The following is a 20,088-nucleotide window of genomic DNA, read 5'->3' on the forward strand; positions in this document are numbered from 1 at the left end:
GCCTTGGGAAAAGCCCCTGTAGTTGAAGGAGATACCCAGGGGAGCGGGGAAAACCCGCGAATCACTCCACGACGCTTGAAGTACTCTGATGATGTAGAACCTATTGTGGAGCTTGCGGATGAAGACACTGATGGCAGAGAAAGGCCTCGCCTGGGTAACCAGGTAGTGCCACACCCACATAGGTCTGGGCGTACGATGGACGAGCGTCGTCGTGCGGAGAACACTCAAAACAAAGACGAGGAAGGAAGGGATCTTTCAGCCTTGAAAAGGAGGCTTGGCATAAGGTTGGAGGACGACGATTTGAGGATATTGCTGGTAGAATGGCAAAAGGAAGGAAACGCCGGAGAAGCGAGTCCCCGTGACACGACGCGTGTGCCCCCCGCATTCCAAAGGGATGACGGGGCCCGGCACCGCGAGCACGAGCGTGCCCCTCCGTGAGGAAGGCCAGGGAATTACTACCGGGGATATCAGAGGAATGGACGAGGAAGAATGGGATATCAATACGGAAGAGCCCCTTACAATGGTAGGAGAGGTGGAGCACACTCCACTGGGGAAGCCCTCGTCGTTATTCCCGTAGCTTCCCACAGCGTTACTGGTAATAGGTCTGGGGCGCGTCCTCATGATTAGGACGACGGGCGAATTCAAGTAATAATGCAGAACAATGACGAAATTCCGCGACGCGGTCAAGATGAACCTCGCGTACGGGAAAATATTCAGAACCAAAATGGTAACATGCCACCGCCGCAGCCTCAGGGCGAGGGGCGGCGAGATCCTCCGCCACACCCGGGGGGTAATTAAGGGGAATTTCAGCAAGTCGCAGAGCAACCCCAGCAGCCTAATGTTCAAACCATTCTTGGGGTAGGGACGTTTAATGTGAATGACCTCAAGAGGTTGCTCAACCATCTTGAGGGAGGAAGAGTAACGACGACTGCGCAAGCTCCTTCTCCTTTTGCTGCTGTTGTGAGGGAGGCGCAATTGCCCGCGGGATACAGGAACACAACCAATGACTTGCGTTTCCACAGGAACTCTGATCCTGTGGAGTTCTTGGGGCGTTTTAACATTGAAATGGACGTATATCAAGTACCTGATTTGGCTCGATGCCGTCTCTTGGCAGCCACTTTCAGAGAAGGCGCTCAGCAGTGGTTCCAAAAACTTGGTCCAGGTGTAATTACATCCTGGGAACCGATGAAAACTTTGTTTTTGACACAATTCCAAGCCGCGGTGAAGTACATACCACCTGTTACCACGCTGGCTAATGTGAAACAAAAGGAAGGAGAAAGTTTGACTTCGTATTTCAAGAGGTTTAATGCAGAATCTACTTTAGTGAGGGGTGCAACTGATGAAACATTGAAAATATTGCTTATAGCTGGGTTGCGTGTGGGGACGGATTTTTGGAAGCACCTACAAGGGAAGGACCCAGTGTCGCTAGCTGATGTGCTTGCGCAGGCGGAGTCGTTCAAAGCGATCGAGCAGTCGCTTGCAGAAACAAAAAAGAATGACAATACCCATAACTCCAAGGGGCGATCCAAGAGAAGGGACAGATCCTTGAGCCCAGATTATCGGCGAAACGCCAGAAGCCCTAACAAGGTAAATGCTGTGAGCTCGCGGAGAGAATGGAGCCCACCATCGAACTACGAGAGAAGAGTCAACAATTATACACCGCTGGCAGCGTCCATTGATCATATCTTCGAGGTAAATAAGGATAGAGGAATCTTCAAGAAGCCCGACCGTCTAACTTCATGGCAGAGCAGAGACAAGAAGAAGTAATGTGACTACCATGAGTCTACTAGCCATGACACCCATGAGTGTCGTCACTTGCGGGATGAGATTGAGGAATTGATCAAGGCAGGATACCTAGGAGAGTGGATTGACAAGGTGAAGCGACGCAGGGGACTTGATGACAAGGGTAAGGATGAATAACAGCCCCCGCGGGCGGAGGATGTTGAAAAAACAGCAGAGGTCAAGTTTCAGAGGGCTGGCAGTATCAGGGCAATTTTTGGAGGACACCCTTTTGTTGGTGATAGCAATCGAGCACTGGAGAAAAATGCGAGAGAAGCGCGACATCCACCGCTCACCAACATCCACAACTTGGAAGATAGACCCCCGAAGGTCTTTAAGGGAGAGTCCGCTGATATTACGTTCAAGGAAAAATAATCTAGGTGGTGCATCTTCCTCACAACGATGCGCTGGTGATTACCAAGCTTATTGGGGCAATGAACGTACATCGAGTCTTCTTGGATAATGGGAGTTCTACAAACATCTTGTACTACAGCACCTACAAAAAGCTGGGTTTCCCAGATAGTGACATGTATTTCGAAGATGCGCACGTCTATGGCTTTACTGGGGAAGCAGTGAGAGTTATGGGTTCTGTCAGGCTTCCCGTCATGCTCGGGGAAGGAGCTTTGTCGGTTACCCAAATGATAGATTTAAAGGTGCTAGATCAGGATTCCACGCACAATGTGCTGGTCGGCAGACCTTGGTTGCGAGCGTTCAGGGTGATAACCTCGATACACCACTTGATGATAAAGTTCCCAACGCCAAACAGGGTTGGCAGTCTGAGAGGGTCACAGTATGAGTCACGCGACTGCTATCACAAGGCTGTCAAGGAATTTCGTAGAAGAAGGTATGAAGGGAAATGTCTCCCATTTGAAGATGTAGAAGATATTCATACAAAACCAAGTGGAGAGGTCCATGCCCACTATTTCGTTGAAAGCCCCGGAAAGGAAGAAACCAATATCTCTGGGAACTCTTTTTTGACGCGGGGACGTGTTTCGAGGATCCGTAGCGTGGAGGAAGTGGTGGTGAACCATACCGAGGCGATCATACAGAAAGAAGTTAACGGGGAAAAGTTGGAAGGAAGAAGTGAGATTTTGCAAGGTCTCGGGAATAACTTCAAGGTGGATGCTCCTCAAAAGAAGGACGCGCCCTTGAATAAAATTGAGGTTGATGCTCCTCCAAACGAGGATGCGCCCTCAGATGTAAAAGTGGAAGTCGAAGACCCCCGAGACTTTGATTTCGATTTGGATCCCAGGATCCCTATGCCCGCTGAAAAGACGGGACCGACCGAGGACACAATATCTATTCCAGTTGATAAAAATGATTCGAGCAGGGTTTTGAAAGTGGGATCCCAGTTGGATGATGAGATGAGAGGAAGTCTTGCCCGCTTTCTAATTGCAAATCTTGATGTCCTCGCATGGAGTCATTCAGATATGATAGGAATCAACCCAGAAGTAATGTGTCACCGTTTGAATATCTTCCCGAATTGTAAGGGCATACGTCAGAAACGCCGCCCAGTAAGTGGAGAAAGGGCAATAGCATTAAAAGAAGAAGTAGATCGGTTGTTGGAGGTGGGGTTGATCAAAGAGTCTTTCTACCCCGAATGGCTTGCAAATCCGGTACTGGTGAAGAAACCGAATGGGAAGTGGAGGACATGTGTGGATTTCACAGATTTAAATAAGGCCTGTCCAAAGGACAGCTTCCCGCTGCCAATAATCGATCAGCTGGTTGACGCAACGGCGGGGCAAGCGTTGCTGAGTTTTATGGATGTGTTAGATATATTTGATAATGTCATGGCTAATATGTTTTATGTTTAGCTTTCAGAATCTTACTGAACAGGATAAATCAGTACTTAACTGTTGATCAGTACTTATACTGGAAGTCAGGACTTAAGGATATCAGTACGTATGTTATCAGAAGATAATCATCAGAAGATAGATATCAGAACTTAAGTGCTGAAGGATAATCAGAAAAGGACAGTAGCTGATTAAAGGAAAGAAGATCGAGATAAATATAAGAAGAGATATGCATGAAGAAGGAATTCCGTGAAGAATGGAATACTTGGAAGAAAAGATATCTGATTGATATATTTTAGGAAGCAGAATTATATTCCATATCAATTAGCGATTATCTTATAACTGTGTAGTATATAAACACAGACATAGGGTTTACACTATAAGTGTTATCTTAATCGAAGTTATTATTCATTGTAACCCTAGCAGCTCTCGTGATATTTGTTCATCACTGAGAGGTAACAGTTCCATACTGTAACAGAGTTTATTGTTTCAATAAAGTTTGTTTTCTGTTACTTAAGTTCTTAAAGTTCGATTTGAGTGTACTATACACTGTATTTACCCCCTCTACAGTGTGTGTGTGACCTAACAATTGGTATCAGAGCCTATCTGTTAACATACATACAGTTAAAGATCCAAACACAATCATGTCGGACACAGAAACTCCAACTAAGCCTACCACAACTGAGGAACCACCAAAGACACAAATTCAGAGTCGGTATGAGACCATCAGAGTCCCCATACTGAGACCATCTGAATATCCCATATGGAAGGTAAGGATGACCATGTTCCTGAAAGCAACAGATCCAGAATACCTTGATAGAATCAAGGAAGGCCCTCATAAACCAACCAAGCTCGCAGTTGCAGTTGCAGGTGAAGCAGCAAAGACCGTACCAAAGGAGAAGAGTGATTATACTGCTGAAGACATAGCATCAATTGCTAAGGATGCTAAGGTACGACACTTACTGCATAGTGCCATTGATAATGTAATGTCAAACAGGGTAATCAACTGCAAGACTGCTAAGGAGATATGGGATGCTCTGGAAATAAGGTGTCAGGGAACTGACACAATTAAGAAGAACAGGAAGACAATACTCACTCAGGAGTATGAACACTTTGACTCAAAGGCTAATGAGTCATTGAATGATTTATATGATAGATTTGTCAAACTTTTGAATGATTTGTCATTGGTTGATAAAGAGTATGATCTTGAAGATTCAAACCTTAAGTTCCTGTTAGCTCTTCCTGAATGCTGGGATTTGAAGGCAACGACAATAAGAGACAACTACAATCTTGATGAAACAACTCTTGACGAAATCTATGGAATGCTCAAGACTCATGAGCTGGAGATGGAACAAAGAAGCAAGAGGAAAGGAGGAAAGTCAAGGACAGTTGCTCTTAAGGCTGAAGAAGAATTCCCCAAAGCAGCTTCCTCAAAGAAAGACAAGGGTAAAGCTCTTTTCATAAAGTCTGATACTGAGTCATCAAGTTCTGAGAGTTATGATGACTCAGATTCTGAAAGCTTGCCTGAGACTGATGCTGATGAGGAGGTGATGAAGCTGTGTGCTCTTATAGTGAAAGGAATCACAAAGATTGCATACAGGAAGTTCAGGAAGGGAAAGAAGTTTTCCAGGAAAGGCATAAGTTCTGATAAGAAGAATTTCAGAAGATCCGAAGGCAGAGGAGGAAAGTCTGACAGAGGAGATTACACCAATGTTAAATGCTATAACTGTGGTGAGAAAGGCCACATATCTCCTGACTGCAAGAAGGTAAAGGGTGACAAAGGCAAGGCTCTTGTCACAAAGCAGAAAAGCTGGACAGACACCTCAGACTCTGAAAGTGAGGAGAACTATGCACTGATGGCAAATGCTGATAAAGAAAGTGCTGAGAGCAGTTCTGAAGCTGCTGAAACAAAGGTACCTCAGACTACTTATGCTTTTCATACTGATGATATTAATGAGTTGAGAAGATATCTTAAAACCATGTTTGTTAGCTATAGAGATCAAACTTTAACATGTGAAAGATTAACTTCTGAAAATCTTGCATTTAAGAAAAGGAATGATTTCTTAGAAAAAGAGTTAGTCATGTTCCATCAAACTCAGAAGGATAGAGATGATGCCTTTTATGTTAGGAATGAAGTGCTAAAATTAAATGAATCTCTAAAAACTGAGTTAGAAAAGGAAAGAGAGATTATCAGGACTTGGACTAACTCTGGCTAAACAACTCAAAATTTGCTAAGTAGTGGAAACTGGAAAGAGGGCTTAGGTTATGGAGAAGATAAGAATGATAAAGGAACTGAAGAAATTAAGCCTGTTGTTAAGCAAAAGCCAAAGTTTAAACCTGTTAAGTTTGTAACTGTAAAGTCTGAAAATGAGAAATCAGAAGTTAAAGAGGAATTAACTTCTGACAAACTAAAATAGGAAAAGACAGCTGAAGTGAACATAGGCTTAATGACAAAGAAGCAGCTTAAACATAAGCTGAAAGATGTTAAGAATGCAAACAAGGTTAAATCACCTAGGAAAAATAGGAATGGAAAGGAAGGTGTGAATAAAAGCAATGATTATAAACCTGTTCCTGATGCTCCTAGGAAAACATGTCATAACTATGGAAGTTCTAACCATCTGGCTTTTTTTTGCAGGAAGAATAAGAATATTAACTCCTTACCTTCAAAATCAGGAGTTAAGAGTCAGTCTGTTAGATACAAACCACAAAATCCTTGTTTTCATTGTGGTAGTTTATGGCATTCCATTTATACTTGTAAGGAATATCATAGTTTGTACTATGATTATTATCAAATAAAACCTTCTTTGAAGAAAGTTTCCATTGTTCCTTCTAGTGTAAATTCTGATTCAAAGTCTGATAGTGTAAGTTCTGATAAGAAAAATGTTAACATAAACTCTGATGCTAAATCCGCTGCAAATGTTAACAAACTTAATAAGGCCAAAGGATCCAAGCAAGTCTGGGTCCTTAAAACTAATAATTAGTGGTCTTTGTGATTGCAGGGCAACAGGAAAAATATTCCAGTTCTGGACAGTGGATGTTCAGGACATATGACTGGAAATAAGGCCCTGCTATCAGACTTTGTGGAGAAAGCTGGCCCAAGTGTTTCTTATGGAGATGGCAACATTGGAAAAACATTTGGATATGGCAATATCAATCTTGGAAATGTCATAATTAAACAAGTAGCTCTGGTCTCAGGACTTAAACACAACCTGCTGAGTATAAGTCAAATCTGTGACAGAGGTTATCATGTTGATTTCTTTGAAGAACACTGTGAAATTATGAGTAAATCTAAAGGCAAAGTTGTTCTGAAATGATACAGGCGTGGTAACATTTATGAAGCTAAGCTTTCAACAAGTACTGATGGTTCTGCAATCTGTCTGATGAGTAGAGCATCAATTGAAGAAAGCTGGAATTGGCATAAGAAACTCTCTTATTTAAATTTCAACAATATAAATGAACTGGTCAAGAAAGATCTTGTGAGAGGATTGCCAAACACAGTATTTGCTCCTGATGGTCTTTGTGATTCATGTCAGAAAGCCAAACAAAGAAAATCTTCATTCAAGAGCAAGACTGAATCATCAATTCTTGAGCCTTATCATCTAATACATGTTGATCTATTTGGTCCAGTAAATGTCATGTCAATTGCAAAGAAGAAGTATGCGTTGGTCATAGTGGATGAGTTCACCAGATACACATGGGTGTATTTCTTGTACACAAAAAGTGAAACTGCATCTATCTTGATTGATCATGTCAAACAGCTGGATAAAATGGTCAAAGATTCTGTGAAAATTTTAAGGAGTGATAATGGCACTGAGTTCAAGAATTTGATAATGGAAGAGTTCTGCAAAAGCCATGGAATAAAGCAGGAATTCTCTGCTCCTGGAACTCCACAGCAAAATGAAGTTGTTGAAAGGAAGAATAGAACTCTCATTGAAGCTGCACGTACAATGCTTGAAGAAGCAAAGCTTCCAACCTATTTCTGGGCTGAAGCTGTACAGACTGCTTGTTTTACTCAAAATGCAACACTCATTAACAAGCATGGAAAAACACCATATGAGATGGTGAAGAAAAAGAAGCCAAATCTGAAATATTTTCATGTATTTGGATGCAAGTGTTTTGTTCTCAAGACTCATCCTGAACAGCTTTTAAAGTTTGATCTAAAAGCTGATGAAGGAATCTTTGTTGGATATCCACTTTCCACAAAAGCCTTCAGAGTCTGTAATTTGAGAACAAAAGTGGTCATGGAATCTATCAATGTCTCTTTTGATGACAAGAAGATTACTAGTCTTGAAGATTTCATTGACCATGATCAGCTGAGATTTGAAAATGAAGGCTCAAATTCTGATACTGAAAATCCTGACAGTCTAAGTCCTGATACTATAAACTCTGATGGATTAAACTCTGATGTCATTGAAACTGTGGTAACTACGTCAAAGGAAGATGCACCTATGCAGGGGGAGCATACTCAAGATCCTACCACAGCTCAAGAAACATCAGAACATACATCTGGCTCTTCAAGTTCTGATTCGTCAAGTTCTGATAAGCCAAGTTCTGATAGTGCTGAAAATCTAAATACTGAAGAATCCAACTCAGAGAGCACAGTTTCAGGGGGAGCATCAGAAAATGAAGATAGCATGGATCATGGGGGAGCATCCAGTTCTAGAGAAAACTTTCCATCTGCAAGGAAGTGGACAAAATCACATACACCTGATTTGATAATTGGAAATCCTGATGCAGGTGTCAGAACTAGAACAGGTACTTCAAATGAATGTCTTTACAATTCTTTTCTCTCTCAGACTGAGCCAAAGAAAGTGGAAGAAGCTCTTCAAGATGTTGATTGGGTGCAAGCAATGCAGGAAGAGTTGAATGAATTTGAAAGAAACAAAGTCTGGACCTTAGTGCCAAGACCAAAGAATAGATCTGTTGTTGGTACAAAGTGGGTATTCAGAATCAAAACTGACAGTGATGGCATAATTACAAGGAATAAGGCAAGGCTGGTTGCAAAAGGATCTTCTCAACAGGAGGGAATTGATTATGATGAAACATTTGCACCAGTTGCTAGGTGAGAAGCCATAAGGATATTTTTGGCTTATGCTGCTCACAAAAAGTTTACTGTTTTTCAAATGGATGTGAAAAGTGCTTTTCTCAATGGAGAATTGGAGGAAGAGGTATATGTTGAACAACCTCCAGGTTTTGTAGATACCAAACATCCAGATTATGTCTACAGGCTTGATAAAGCACTTTATGGACTTAAGCAAGCTCCTAGAGCATGGTATGAGACTTTAGCTCAATTTCTTCTGGAAAGTGGATTTAACAGAGGGACAATAGACAAAACACTGTTCTACCACAACCATGGAAAGGACTTACTTCTGGTCCAGATTTATGTTGATGATATCATTTTTGGATCTACAAATGACAAACTTTGCAAGAAGTTTGCCAAACTAATGCAGTCAAGATATCAGATGAGTATGATGGGGGAACTTAGCTATTTTCTGGGCCTTCAAGTCAAGTAGAATGAGGAAGGCACTTTTATTTGTCAAACCAAGTACACCAGAAACTTGCTGAAGAAATTTGGAATGCAAGATTGTTCAAGTGCATCCACTCCAATGGCCACTGCTACAAAACTGGATAAGGATACCGGTAAATCAGTAGATATTACTGACTACAGAGGTATGATTGGCTCTCTACTCTATCTAACTGCTAGTAGACCTGATATCATGTATGCTACCTGTCTTTGTGCAAGATTTCAAGCAGATCCAAGAGAACCTCACTTAACAGCTGTAAAAAGAATCTTTAAGTATCTTAAAGGAACAGCTGCTCTGGGATTATGGTATCCTAGAGAATCAGATTTTAAACTAATAGGTTACTCAGATGCAGATTTTGCAGGGTGCAAAATTGACAGGAAAAGCACAAGTGAAAGCTGCCAATTTCTTGGAGGCAGATTGGTTTCTTGGTACAGCAAGAAACAAAAGTCAATTTCCACATCAACTGCAGAAGCAGAGTATATTGCTGCAGGAAGCTGTTGTGCACAGATTCTTTGGATGAAGAATCAGTTACTGGATTATGGGTTAACATATTTCAAAATCCCTATTTACTGTGATAATCAAAGTGCTATTGCTATGACAGGTAATCCAGTTCAACACTCTATGACAAAGCACATCAGCATCAGGTACCACTTCATCAGGGAACATGTGGATGAAGGTACAGTGGAATTGCATTTTGTTCCCACAGATCAACAACTGGCAGATATCTTCACAAAACCACTGTGTGAAGCTACTTTTACAAGATTGGTAAATGAACTTGGAATGGTTTCAGGTTCTTTCTCTAAATCTGCTTAGACTTGTTCTGTGTTATCAGACTTTATGCTCAGTATTTACAGAATTAATCTCATTGTATATTCTGTGCTTAATTGATAAATGTCTTTAAGTACTGACTGTTGTCTGATATATGTTTCTAAACTCTGATAAGTGATATGTCTGTTCTAGTACCTATTCAATCCTATGAGGATAACTGTGCTAGATACTAACCTAGTAGTCTTCAATAAACAAATGATTCCATGTAAGAAGTAATTATTTCAGTGGAAATCTTATGACACTAGCAAATTCTGATAATTGAGCTTAGTTAAGTATACTTTGTATATCTTATTACTAAGTCACAAATTAGAATAATGCTACTCATCTGTTAAGTTCTGATACTAGTAAAACTGCTGAATGTACTAAGTGCTGATAAACCTCACTTATCAAAAGAAAAAGCAAAAAAAAAAAAGATCAAAGAATTAAATTAGGTACTCCTTTGAGATCTAGAGTAAAAATGTGGAAGGGACGACCCAAGTGCATTGCTGGTATTAAGTAAATATGCATTAGAAAAGCAAAATATTTTCTTGGTGACTTTTCACAATCTATGATTACTGGAGAAATACTCTGATAATAGCATAAATTCTGATAAATAGTCGTGACTCACTTACACTGAGAAGCCACTGTAAAATAGAATTGCAAAAGATGCATAAAATTAGCACAAAACAGTTGAGGTGGACTCAAGCATGAACTCATTCATCAGTAGGTTTCAGGACAATGACAGATCTTTAGCAAAATTTTAGTTATGCCTTATTTCTAAGATGTACTGAAGTGAATCAGACTTTACTCTTTGTCTGTTATTTAGCTTAATGCACACACTAATCACTCCATCTGAATGATGAAAATTTCTGTGATGGTCTATGTTATTTTAGATAAACAGTCATTGTGTCACTTTGCACTAATTCTGAGGACAAGTTCTAGTTACATGTTCTGATGATTAAGTTCTGAAGTCTATAACTCAGAACTTGTATGAGTATTTACTAAGATGGGCATTCCTTTTTCGAGTTAAGAAATTATGTTCTGATGACTGTTAAGTTCTGGTATAGGTCTAAGTTTTGATTTCTCAGTCTAATCCTTTACTTGGCTTATCTGTGAATAAAATTTGATAACAGTCTCAGTTCGAACTAGAATATGTTGAAGTGGAAGATTAATAGTCACTATGATTAGGATTAATGGTATTCGTCCTTGAACAGTCCACTGTTTCTTGTGTCTTGTGCGGTCTAAACCATGATTCCTCTTTCCAATGACTGTTATTCTTTTTCAAAGTCTAGGGAGACGAGGTAGAATTAATTCTACCTGTCAGCATTAAATATCTTTGCGTCTCCTGGCATTCTCTTGCCTATATAAACAGCCACTTCACATTAGTCTTCTCATCACACTTTTATCACAAATTCAATCTTGTTTTTCACTTACTATCACAAATGGCTGACTTTGGCTGGTTCTACAATTACGGTGATGAGACTGTGCATGTCTTTTTGAATGGAATTCCAACTCCCTACCCTATCACCAACATCCCTCACAATCTCTGGATTCAATTTCCAGAGGTTATCAAACGTGATCTGGTGGCCGTTCGAAGAGACCTTCACCTTCGTCGTATCCGTCAGCAAGAGCGAATCATACGACTCGCCATCTTGTTTGTCGAAGATAGGAAGAGGAAGATGACTTAATCTTGTCTTTTTCCTATTCTTCTTCATCCTCAGCTTTGTCAGGCTTCTTAGCTAGGACTAAAGCTGTTGATGTTAGGATTAGAAGCTTAGGGAAAATCTTGTATAAGTATTGATGTAATTTCCATTTCAGAAATGTATTGTCTTGATATATTAATGAAAATTATTTTTACTTCAAGATTTTGTCTCTGAGTTATTTTATCTTGTGTTGATAAATCCTGATTGATATTCTGATGACCATATAAATTTTGTTTTATATTAAGTTCTGATTCATTTTCAGCACTTACATATCTAATTTATCTTGGTCATTTTCATGTGATGTATTTTCAGAATTTCAATGATGCAGTGAAAAATAATTCAATCAGTGCTAACGGTTTAAATTTTGAATTAAAACTGTTTCCTTTGATAAATGGAACAGTTTTTCCTTGAAACTCGGCAAATGGGTAAGTAATGATTACTGTTTTCTCGAGCCCAGTAACTATCCGTTATTAGTGCATGTCTGACAGGTGTCCAACGGTAATATTTTTTTGTATAAGTACAGCAGAGAGAAGATTTCTTTAATCTTTTTAATTTCTTCATCTTTTATCTCTCTTCTTACTTTTACTCTCCTTCACTTTACTTTTTCCGTTGTTTTCATACAGACATTATATCAAACACCTAACAGGCATACTTAATTCTCAATTTTTTCACATGGCACCAAAGGATTTAATCATTGATGGAGCTAAGTTTGTCCCTAACAACTATGCTGCAGTTCTTGATCATACTGAAGCTCCATCTGAATTGCACTTTGTGCAAGATCTTCTTGCACATAGTGAGGTTGGGTACGCCCTAACTCAGCCTGAATTATTTTCAAGTCAACTAGTTCTGAGGTTCTGGAGGACTGGAGTTTTTGATGATGGTGGTAAACGAGGAACTCCCCGTATTATCTTCCAAGTGGGTGATTCATCCTATGTAGTCACTCCTGGTACAATACGAAGAGCATTACATCTTCCAGAAGATTGTACTTTCTCTATACTAGAGGAATCAGAACTTCGGGAGTTAATGACTGATTTGGGATATGAAAAGAGTCTGATGAAACTAGGACAATTGAAACGGGCTCATATCAGAAGAGAATGGAGTTTCTTCTTCGATTGCATCACCAAGGCTTTTGGCAACAAGTGTTCATACTTTGATGCTATCCCAATAATGAGTCAGCACATCGGGTATGCACTTATCAATCAAACTCACTTTGATTTTACAACTGCTTTAATTGGTTTTATTGGGGATAGGATAACAGAGGATTGAACTGTTGTTTACTTTGCTCGATTCTGTCAACTTATTTATACATATTGTACTGATGAACCCCAGTTAGTCAGCACTCAAACCCCACCTTTTAAGGTTGCAAAAAGGTACTTTAACGACCTAATAAATGCTGACACAAAGAAATCAATGGTGAGACCATTACAGATTCCTCAGTCTGTGAAACAGATTCTGGTAAATGCTGATCCTGCTACTTACCAATCTGTTTACTCTAATGTTCAACCAACTCACCATGACCAAAATTCATCATTTTCAGTCCCTACCACTCAGGGTATATCTCAGCCTACCGTCAGAACTTATCTCAAATCCTATCTCTCCACTTCACAGACTGCTCAACCTTCTTCTTCAGCACCTGCTGTGAAGCCTACATCCTCTAAGCCAAAGAGAACAAAGACTGTTCCTCAAACACCTCAAAAGAGGAGGAGGATTACTTTGAGAGATGAATCAGATTCTGAGGAACAGATTCCTTCTTCAGAACCTGTGGTAAATGAAGCTGAGAAAGCAACTTCTCAGAAGGATTCTGATATTGGGGGTTCTAAGCTTCTCAAAAGGCTTAGACGAATGACTGTTCCTGAAACTCCCAAAGAATCCAAATCAACCAAGAAGTACAAGAAACAGAGGGCACAAAGGCCAGTTTCAGATGATGAAGAGGAAGCAGCTAAGGAAGGGGATCAGGAATCTCTGATCTCACAAGACAAGGAATTTGCTCCAGTCACTTCTTCTCCATCAACTCCATCTCAGGAAGCTGTATCTGACAAGGCTAACACACCATCTGTGTCTCTTGTTGATCCAGGCATAAGTGCTGAAATTGATATTCAGAACCTGGTTGCCTGAAATACTTTTATTAGAAGCTCCAACAGCAAATAATCCTTTCACAACACCTGTTACTGATGCTGTTCAAACTCCAGAGTTATCAACAACACCTTCTTTGCATCAAGATGCTGATGATCAGACTTTAGGTGAGCATCAGGATATGGCTGTTGATCAGAACTTAGTATCAGATCAGCAATTAGAGGATGCTGAAGCCTCCATTGCTACTCACACTGTTGTCTTATCAGAAGATACTGATTCTTTAAGTTCCGATGCTGCAAATGCTGGAGATACTGGTGAAGCTGCTCCAACTGTAGATGCTGATGAAGCAGGTCCTTCAGGACATACTCCTCAACCGACTCTTCCTAAGTCTGAACTGGTAAAGGAGTTTGTTATCAGGGATGCACCAGTACCTTGGAGTGAAACTCCTGCAGGTCAGGAGTGGACTAAGGAATGGAACTCAGTTTCCTGTGTTCCAAATGCATTACATCTTGCTGAGCACTTGACTAAAGCTGATGAAATGTTAAATTCTGATGATTTTAAAACCCAGCTTAGAGTCACTGCATTGAGTAATAAACATCTACAAGGTCTTCATTCAACTACTCATGCAGAGCTACACAAGATTCAGGAGAACTTTATCGAACAAGAACAAGTTTGGAAAATTGATAAGAAAAAGTTCTTTCAACCTACCATTGACAGGATTGCTTATATTGAGAAAACTCAAGAGAAACAACAAGCTCAAATTAATGAAATTCTGACAAATCAAGCTTCTCAGCAATCTCAACTTACTGAAATCCAATCCTCAGTGGAATTACTTATCTCTCTTTTACTACCTGCTGATGCCAAAAAGAGGGAGAAGGTAATTAAGTCCAAATGCAAAACTAACAAGACACTGCAAGGAAAGGATGATGGAAAAGATGACCAAGGAAACTCTGGAATGGGTAGTGGTCATAGTCAAGGTAGAAGATTCACATCAAGACAAGCTAGTCACAGGACAAGTTCTGATACTGGGAAAAGAATAAGTTCTGCTGCTGGTAAAATGATAAGTTCTGATGAACTTCTAGATCTTGATGAAGAAATGTCAAGACAGTTATTTCTTCAAGAAAATCCAGGAATGGACTTGGAAAGTTTAAAGGAAGAAGAAGCCAGACTTAAATCAGAGAAAGTCACATCTAAATCTGAAGCTTCTGGTAAAAAGTCACTTCCAAAACTTAAAGGCATTGTGATCAAAGAAAGGACACATACTGAAGCAACATTGGCTAGATCACAACCACAGATAGATCCAAGATCCAAGGGTAAAGAAAAGGTTGGTGAACCTATCAAGGTTTATGTACCTCCTGAGGAAGAAGAAATTGTTGATGAAAAAGATGATCTTGCTCTGACTTCAAGAAAAGTTCTTAAAACAACCTCTGACATGGCTCAAGTTGTTCAGAGTCAAGAAATTGTAAGTTCTGATATTCAAAAGAAGCAAGTAACCTCTGACAGAGCTCAAGTTAACTTGATATCAGAAAATAGATCAAAGACACTCCTACCAGGATTCACTAAAGCAAAACAGACTCAATCTTTGAAGACTACTGCAAGTGGTTTTGAAGCAAGAGTAGTTACTGGAAAGGAAGCTAGAGATAAAACTGGATTGGGAAGTGCTGATGAAAGAAGAGTACACAACACTACCAATGATCCAACTTCCTTGAGTGAACTAGGTATTGGAGCAACTCCTGAGAGATTGAATCAACTGGAATCTGTACAGATGGTTTACCATACCTACTTGAAAGAATACATCATGTTGTATTTCATGACAGATGGTAGGGTTTATCATATAAGACAAAATGCCATTCCATTGAAGTATTTTGAAGAATTGGAGCATGTACTTTTCTTACTTCAAGTGTATGACAGAATAACAGGGACTGCTGCAAACTACTTAAAAGAACAGATTCAGAGACAGAAAAGGCTTTATTCTGTTAAGTCTGACAGCATATATGTTCCAAAGTACAGAGATCACAATGGTGATATTGTTGATATGAAGCCTAATACTGCACAGATCAGAACATATCTTGGTATTAAGGGACTCGAATTCAATCTAGAGTCTGACAAAGCTTATGTTATAAGACTAGATCAGGAGTTGAGAAAAGCAAAGATCAATGATCTCAGAGCTGCAATCTTTCAAACTGGTGAAGATACTGCAGAGCTTAAAGTTGTTAAAAGGAGAATGATTGATGAACTCAAATATGCTGAGAAATGTTTGTTAAAGAACTATCTCAGAACAACTCCTGACATCAGAGAGATCAGAAAATGAAGAAGCCAAGTCGAAGATCTACAACTGCTTAAATTCTGATATTTATACAGACTGAAGTTGTTATCAGAAGTTGAAATTGGTAAAAACTTTAAGGACTGTAAGTTGTAGTTATCTAGTCTAATTCTCATACATTTGTACTTAATGTTTTTGACATCATCCAATATATGTTAAACTTGTATATTATGTTAATTTACAAGTTGGGGGAGATTGTTAGATATATTTGATAATGTCATGGCTAATATGTTTTATGTTTAGCTTTCAGAATCTTACTGAACAGGATAAATCAGTACTTAACTGTTGATCAGTACTTATACTGGAAGTCAGGACTTAAGGATATCGGTACGTATGTTATCAGAAGATAATCATCAGAAGATAGATATCAGAACTTAAGTGCTGAAGGATAATCAGAAAAGGACATTAGCTGATTAAAGGAAAGAAGATCGAGATAAACATAAGAAGAGATATGCATGAAGAAGGAATTCCGTGAAGAATGGAATACTTGGAAGAAAAGATATCTGATTGATATATTTTAGGAAGCAGAATTATATTCCATATCAATTAGCGATTATCTTGTAACTGTGTAGTATATAAACACAGACATAGGGTTTACACTATAAGTGTTATCTTAATCGAAGTTATTATTCATTGTAACCCTAGCAGCTCTCGTGATATTTGTTCATCACTGAGAGGTAACAGTTCCATACTGTAATAGAGTTTATTGTTTCAATAAAGTTTGTTTTCTGTTACTTAAGTTCTTAAAGTTCGATTTGAGTGTACTATACACTGTATTCACCTCTCTACAGTGTGTGTGTGACCTAACAGGATGCATACTCCAGTTACAATCAAATTCCGATGTATGGCCCCGATCAGGAACATACATCCTTCATTACTGAAAGGGGGTTATACTATTATATAGGAATGCCGTTTGGATTGATTAATGCTGGCGCGACCTACCGGCGGTTAGTAAACATGATGTTCAAGGATCAAATCGGGAGAACTATGGAAGTGTATGTGGATGATATGATGGTAAAGTCCGAAGTGGCGAGTGACCACATCAAGCACCTAATGGAGATGTTTAACATTCTAAGGAGGTTTCGTATGAAATTAAATTCGCAGAAATGTGTGTTCGGCATGGAGTCGGGCAAGTTTCTCGGGTTCATTGTCAACCACAGGGGAATTGAGGCCAACCCCGCAAAGATCAAGGCATTGATGGATATGAAGTCACCCACCAATGTGAAACAAGTGCAGAGTTTGACTGGGAAAATCGCCGCGTTAAATCGATTTGTTTCCAAGTCGTCCGATAGATGCAAGGAATTTTTTAAGGCGATTAAATTAGCTGGGAAAGACTTTGTATGGACATCTGAATGTGAAGAGGCTTTCAAAAGAATCAAGGAGCAACTGGAAAACCCTCCCATGTTGTCAAAGCCGTTGGATGGGGAATCTCTAATACTGTACCTCGCAGTGTCTGAATATTCGATCAGTGCAGTTCTAGTAAGAGAAGAAGATGGGCAGCAATCAACAGTGTACTACGTGAGCAAGCGGTTACACGACGCTGAAACTCGCTACACAAGCATGGAGAAACTGGTCTACGCCCTGATTCTTGCATCAAGAAAATTGCGGCCATATTTTCAGGCCCATAGAATTGAAGTTCGTACAGCGTACCCGCTGCGACAGGTCTTGTATAAACCAGAGTCATCGGGCAGAATGCTGAAATGGGCTGTGGAGTTGAGACAGTTTGATTTGGAATATGCGCCCCAAACAGCGATAAAAGGGCAAGCCTTAGCCGACTTCTTGTTGGAATTTGATTCTGAAATTGATGATAAAGCTTTGGTAATGTTACGTCCACCTCATGCCGAGGAGTCTTTAGAGGAGCTTCCACATCCTTGGTGGATCTTGCATGTGGATGGGGCGGTTAACAATGGAGGAGCAGGTGTGGGTATAGTACTTGTGTCTCCAGAAGGCCACCATCTGATGAGCGCAATTCATTTCAAGTTTTATGCAACCAATAATGATGCGGAGTATGAAGCACTGATTAATGGCCTAAAAATCGCTTTGGAAATGGGGGTGCGAAATTTAATTGCGAGAAGTGACTCAGAGTTGGTAGTGAATCAGGTGAACGGGGGATTTCAAGCGCGAGGCCCGCGAACAGAATTATACTTGAGATGTACACAACGCCTGATTGGAATGTTCAAAGAAGTTAGATTGGAATGTGTTCCGTGGGAGAAGAACAGTAATGCGGATGCTCTGGCAAAAATGGGGTCGCAACAAGAGGCTGTGTTGTTAGGATCCATCCCCCTTGAAATCCAGGAGGTTCCTAGTATCCCAGAGATAGACACAATGCAAGTGGATGAGGCTCCCAAGGAAACATGGATGACGCCCATTCTAGCTTACATTCGCAAGGGAATACTCCTTGAGGATAAGTTTAAAGCTCGCCGACTCCGCTATCAGGCTGCAAGATATGTGATATACGACGAAGTCCTATACAAGAGAGGGTTCAACCAACCTCTGCTTAGGTGTGTTGAAGAAGAAGAAGGAAATTACATCCTAAGAGAAGTACATAAAGGAATCTGTGGCAATCACTCGGGGGGTAGCTCGTTGGCAATGAACGTTTTGCGCCAGGGATATTATTGGCCCACAATGAAAGAAGATGCTATGAATTTTGTCAAGGCATGTGATCGCTGCCAGCGCTTTGCAAACTACTCGTCTATGCCAGCGACACTCTTGACGCCTATGGCAAGCCCGTGGCCGTTCGCCATGTGAGGAATTGATCTTATCGGAGAATTGCCGAAAGCTAAAGGAGACGTCAAGTATGCAGTGGTTGCGGTCGATTACTTTACTAAATGGGCGGAAGCTATGCCACTTGCAACTATCACCGCAAAGAAAATCAGAGATTTTGTTTTCAACTCCATCGTATGTAGGTTTGGAATCCCTTACAAGCTTGTCTCCGACAATGGAAAGTAGTTTGATAGCAAGGAGTTGCGACAACTATGTGAGGAGTTGAAAATCAAGAAGGAGTTTGCAGCGGTCTATCATCCTCAAAGCAATGGACAGACAGAAGCTGTTAACAAAATAATAAAGCATACCCTCAAAACCAAACTGGAGGAACGCAAAGGGAATTGGCCTGAAGAACTCCCGAAGGTGATGTGGTCATACAACACTACACCACGATCTACTACGGGAGAAACGCCGTTTATGCTGACTTACGGCTACGAAGCTATGGTCCCCGTGGAAGTTGGATCGGGTTCACTTCGCAGAGATTGATACAGGAAAGAAGATGCTGAGGTTAATCAAAGGCTTCATTTAGATCTCTTAGAGGAGACGAGGGAAAATTCTCAGCTAAGGCTAGCGGCGTATCAGCAACGCGTCGCAAGGTATTATAACAAGAAGGTAAAAGGACAATTGCTGAAGGTGGGAGATTTGGTACTTAGGAAAGTGATGCCCAATACAAAGAACCCCCAACATGGAGTATTTGGAGCTAATTGGGAAGGACCATACAGAATAAAGTCCATCCTGTGGAAGGGGACTTATCACCTTAAAGATATGGAAGGGAAGCTGGTTCCGCGAGCTTGGAATGCGGAACATCTCCGAAAGTATTACCAGTAAGGCGCGACTTTGGCCCCTTACGTATTTCTTTTGTTATTTTGGGTTATGCCCGGATTATAGGCTAGAATTAAAAAAATTCCTCCTAGCCTAAGGGGGTAGTGCATGTACTACTTATCTTGGAACTAGTTGAATGGTCATTTTTTAGAAATAATTTCCCTACAGAGTATAGTAGCCGTGGGACTGGTGCACTTTTGACACCAGAGCGCATTATAAATAAAATTTTGAAACTTTCCAAAAGGATATTTGCTTGGTTTGCTTGGTTTCATGACGCGTCCTGAGCATAGGGCGCGCCCTAAGTAAGAGCTTTATATGAATGATAACTGAAGTAGTGGTTGTCAAAAGGAACAATGAAACTCAAGTAAAATGGAACTAGGGAGTGTACTATTTTTAAGGATGCACCCAAGTTATCTTGGTTGATGCTCCTTTAGATTGAATGTTACTGTAATTTTGACAACATAATTGAATAAAAAAAAAAGTCCTCGCTAAGGACGCGT

General features: G+C 40.2%; 1 protein-coding gene across 1 annotated transcript; it reads left to right on the forward strand.

The window, feature by feature from the left end:
• Positions 1-489: 489 nt before the first annotated feature.
• LOC141674193 (uncharacterized) lies at positions 490-18,751 on the forward strand. Its single transcript, XM_074480917.1, has 9 exons — positions 490-595; positions 1,115-1,692; positions 1,924-2,109; positions 2,160-2,432; positions 2,529-2,877; positions 2,977-3,395; positions 16,814-17,341; positions 17,384-17,831; positions 17,922-18,751. The coding sequence occupies exons 1-9, from the start codon at positions 490-492 to the stop codon at positions 18,749-18,751; spliced, it is 3,717 nt and encodes a 1,238-aa protein (XP_074337018.1).
• Positions 18,752-20,088: the final 1,337 nt, after the last annotated feature.

The sequence above is a fragment of the Apium graveolens genome, chromosome 7 (genome assembly GCF_009905375.1).
Source record: "Apium graveolens cultivar Ventura chromosome 7, ASM990537v1, whole genome shotgun sequence".
Lineage (NCBI taxonomy): Eukaryota > Viridiplantae > Streptophyta > Magnoliopsida > Apiales > Apiaceae > Apium > Apium graveolens.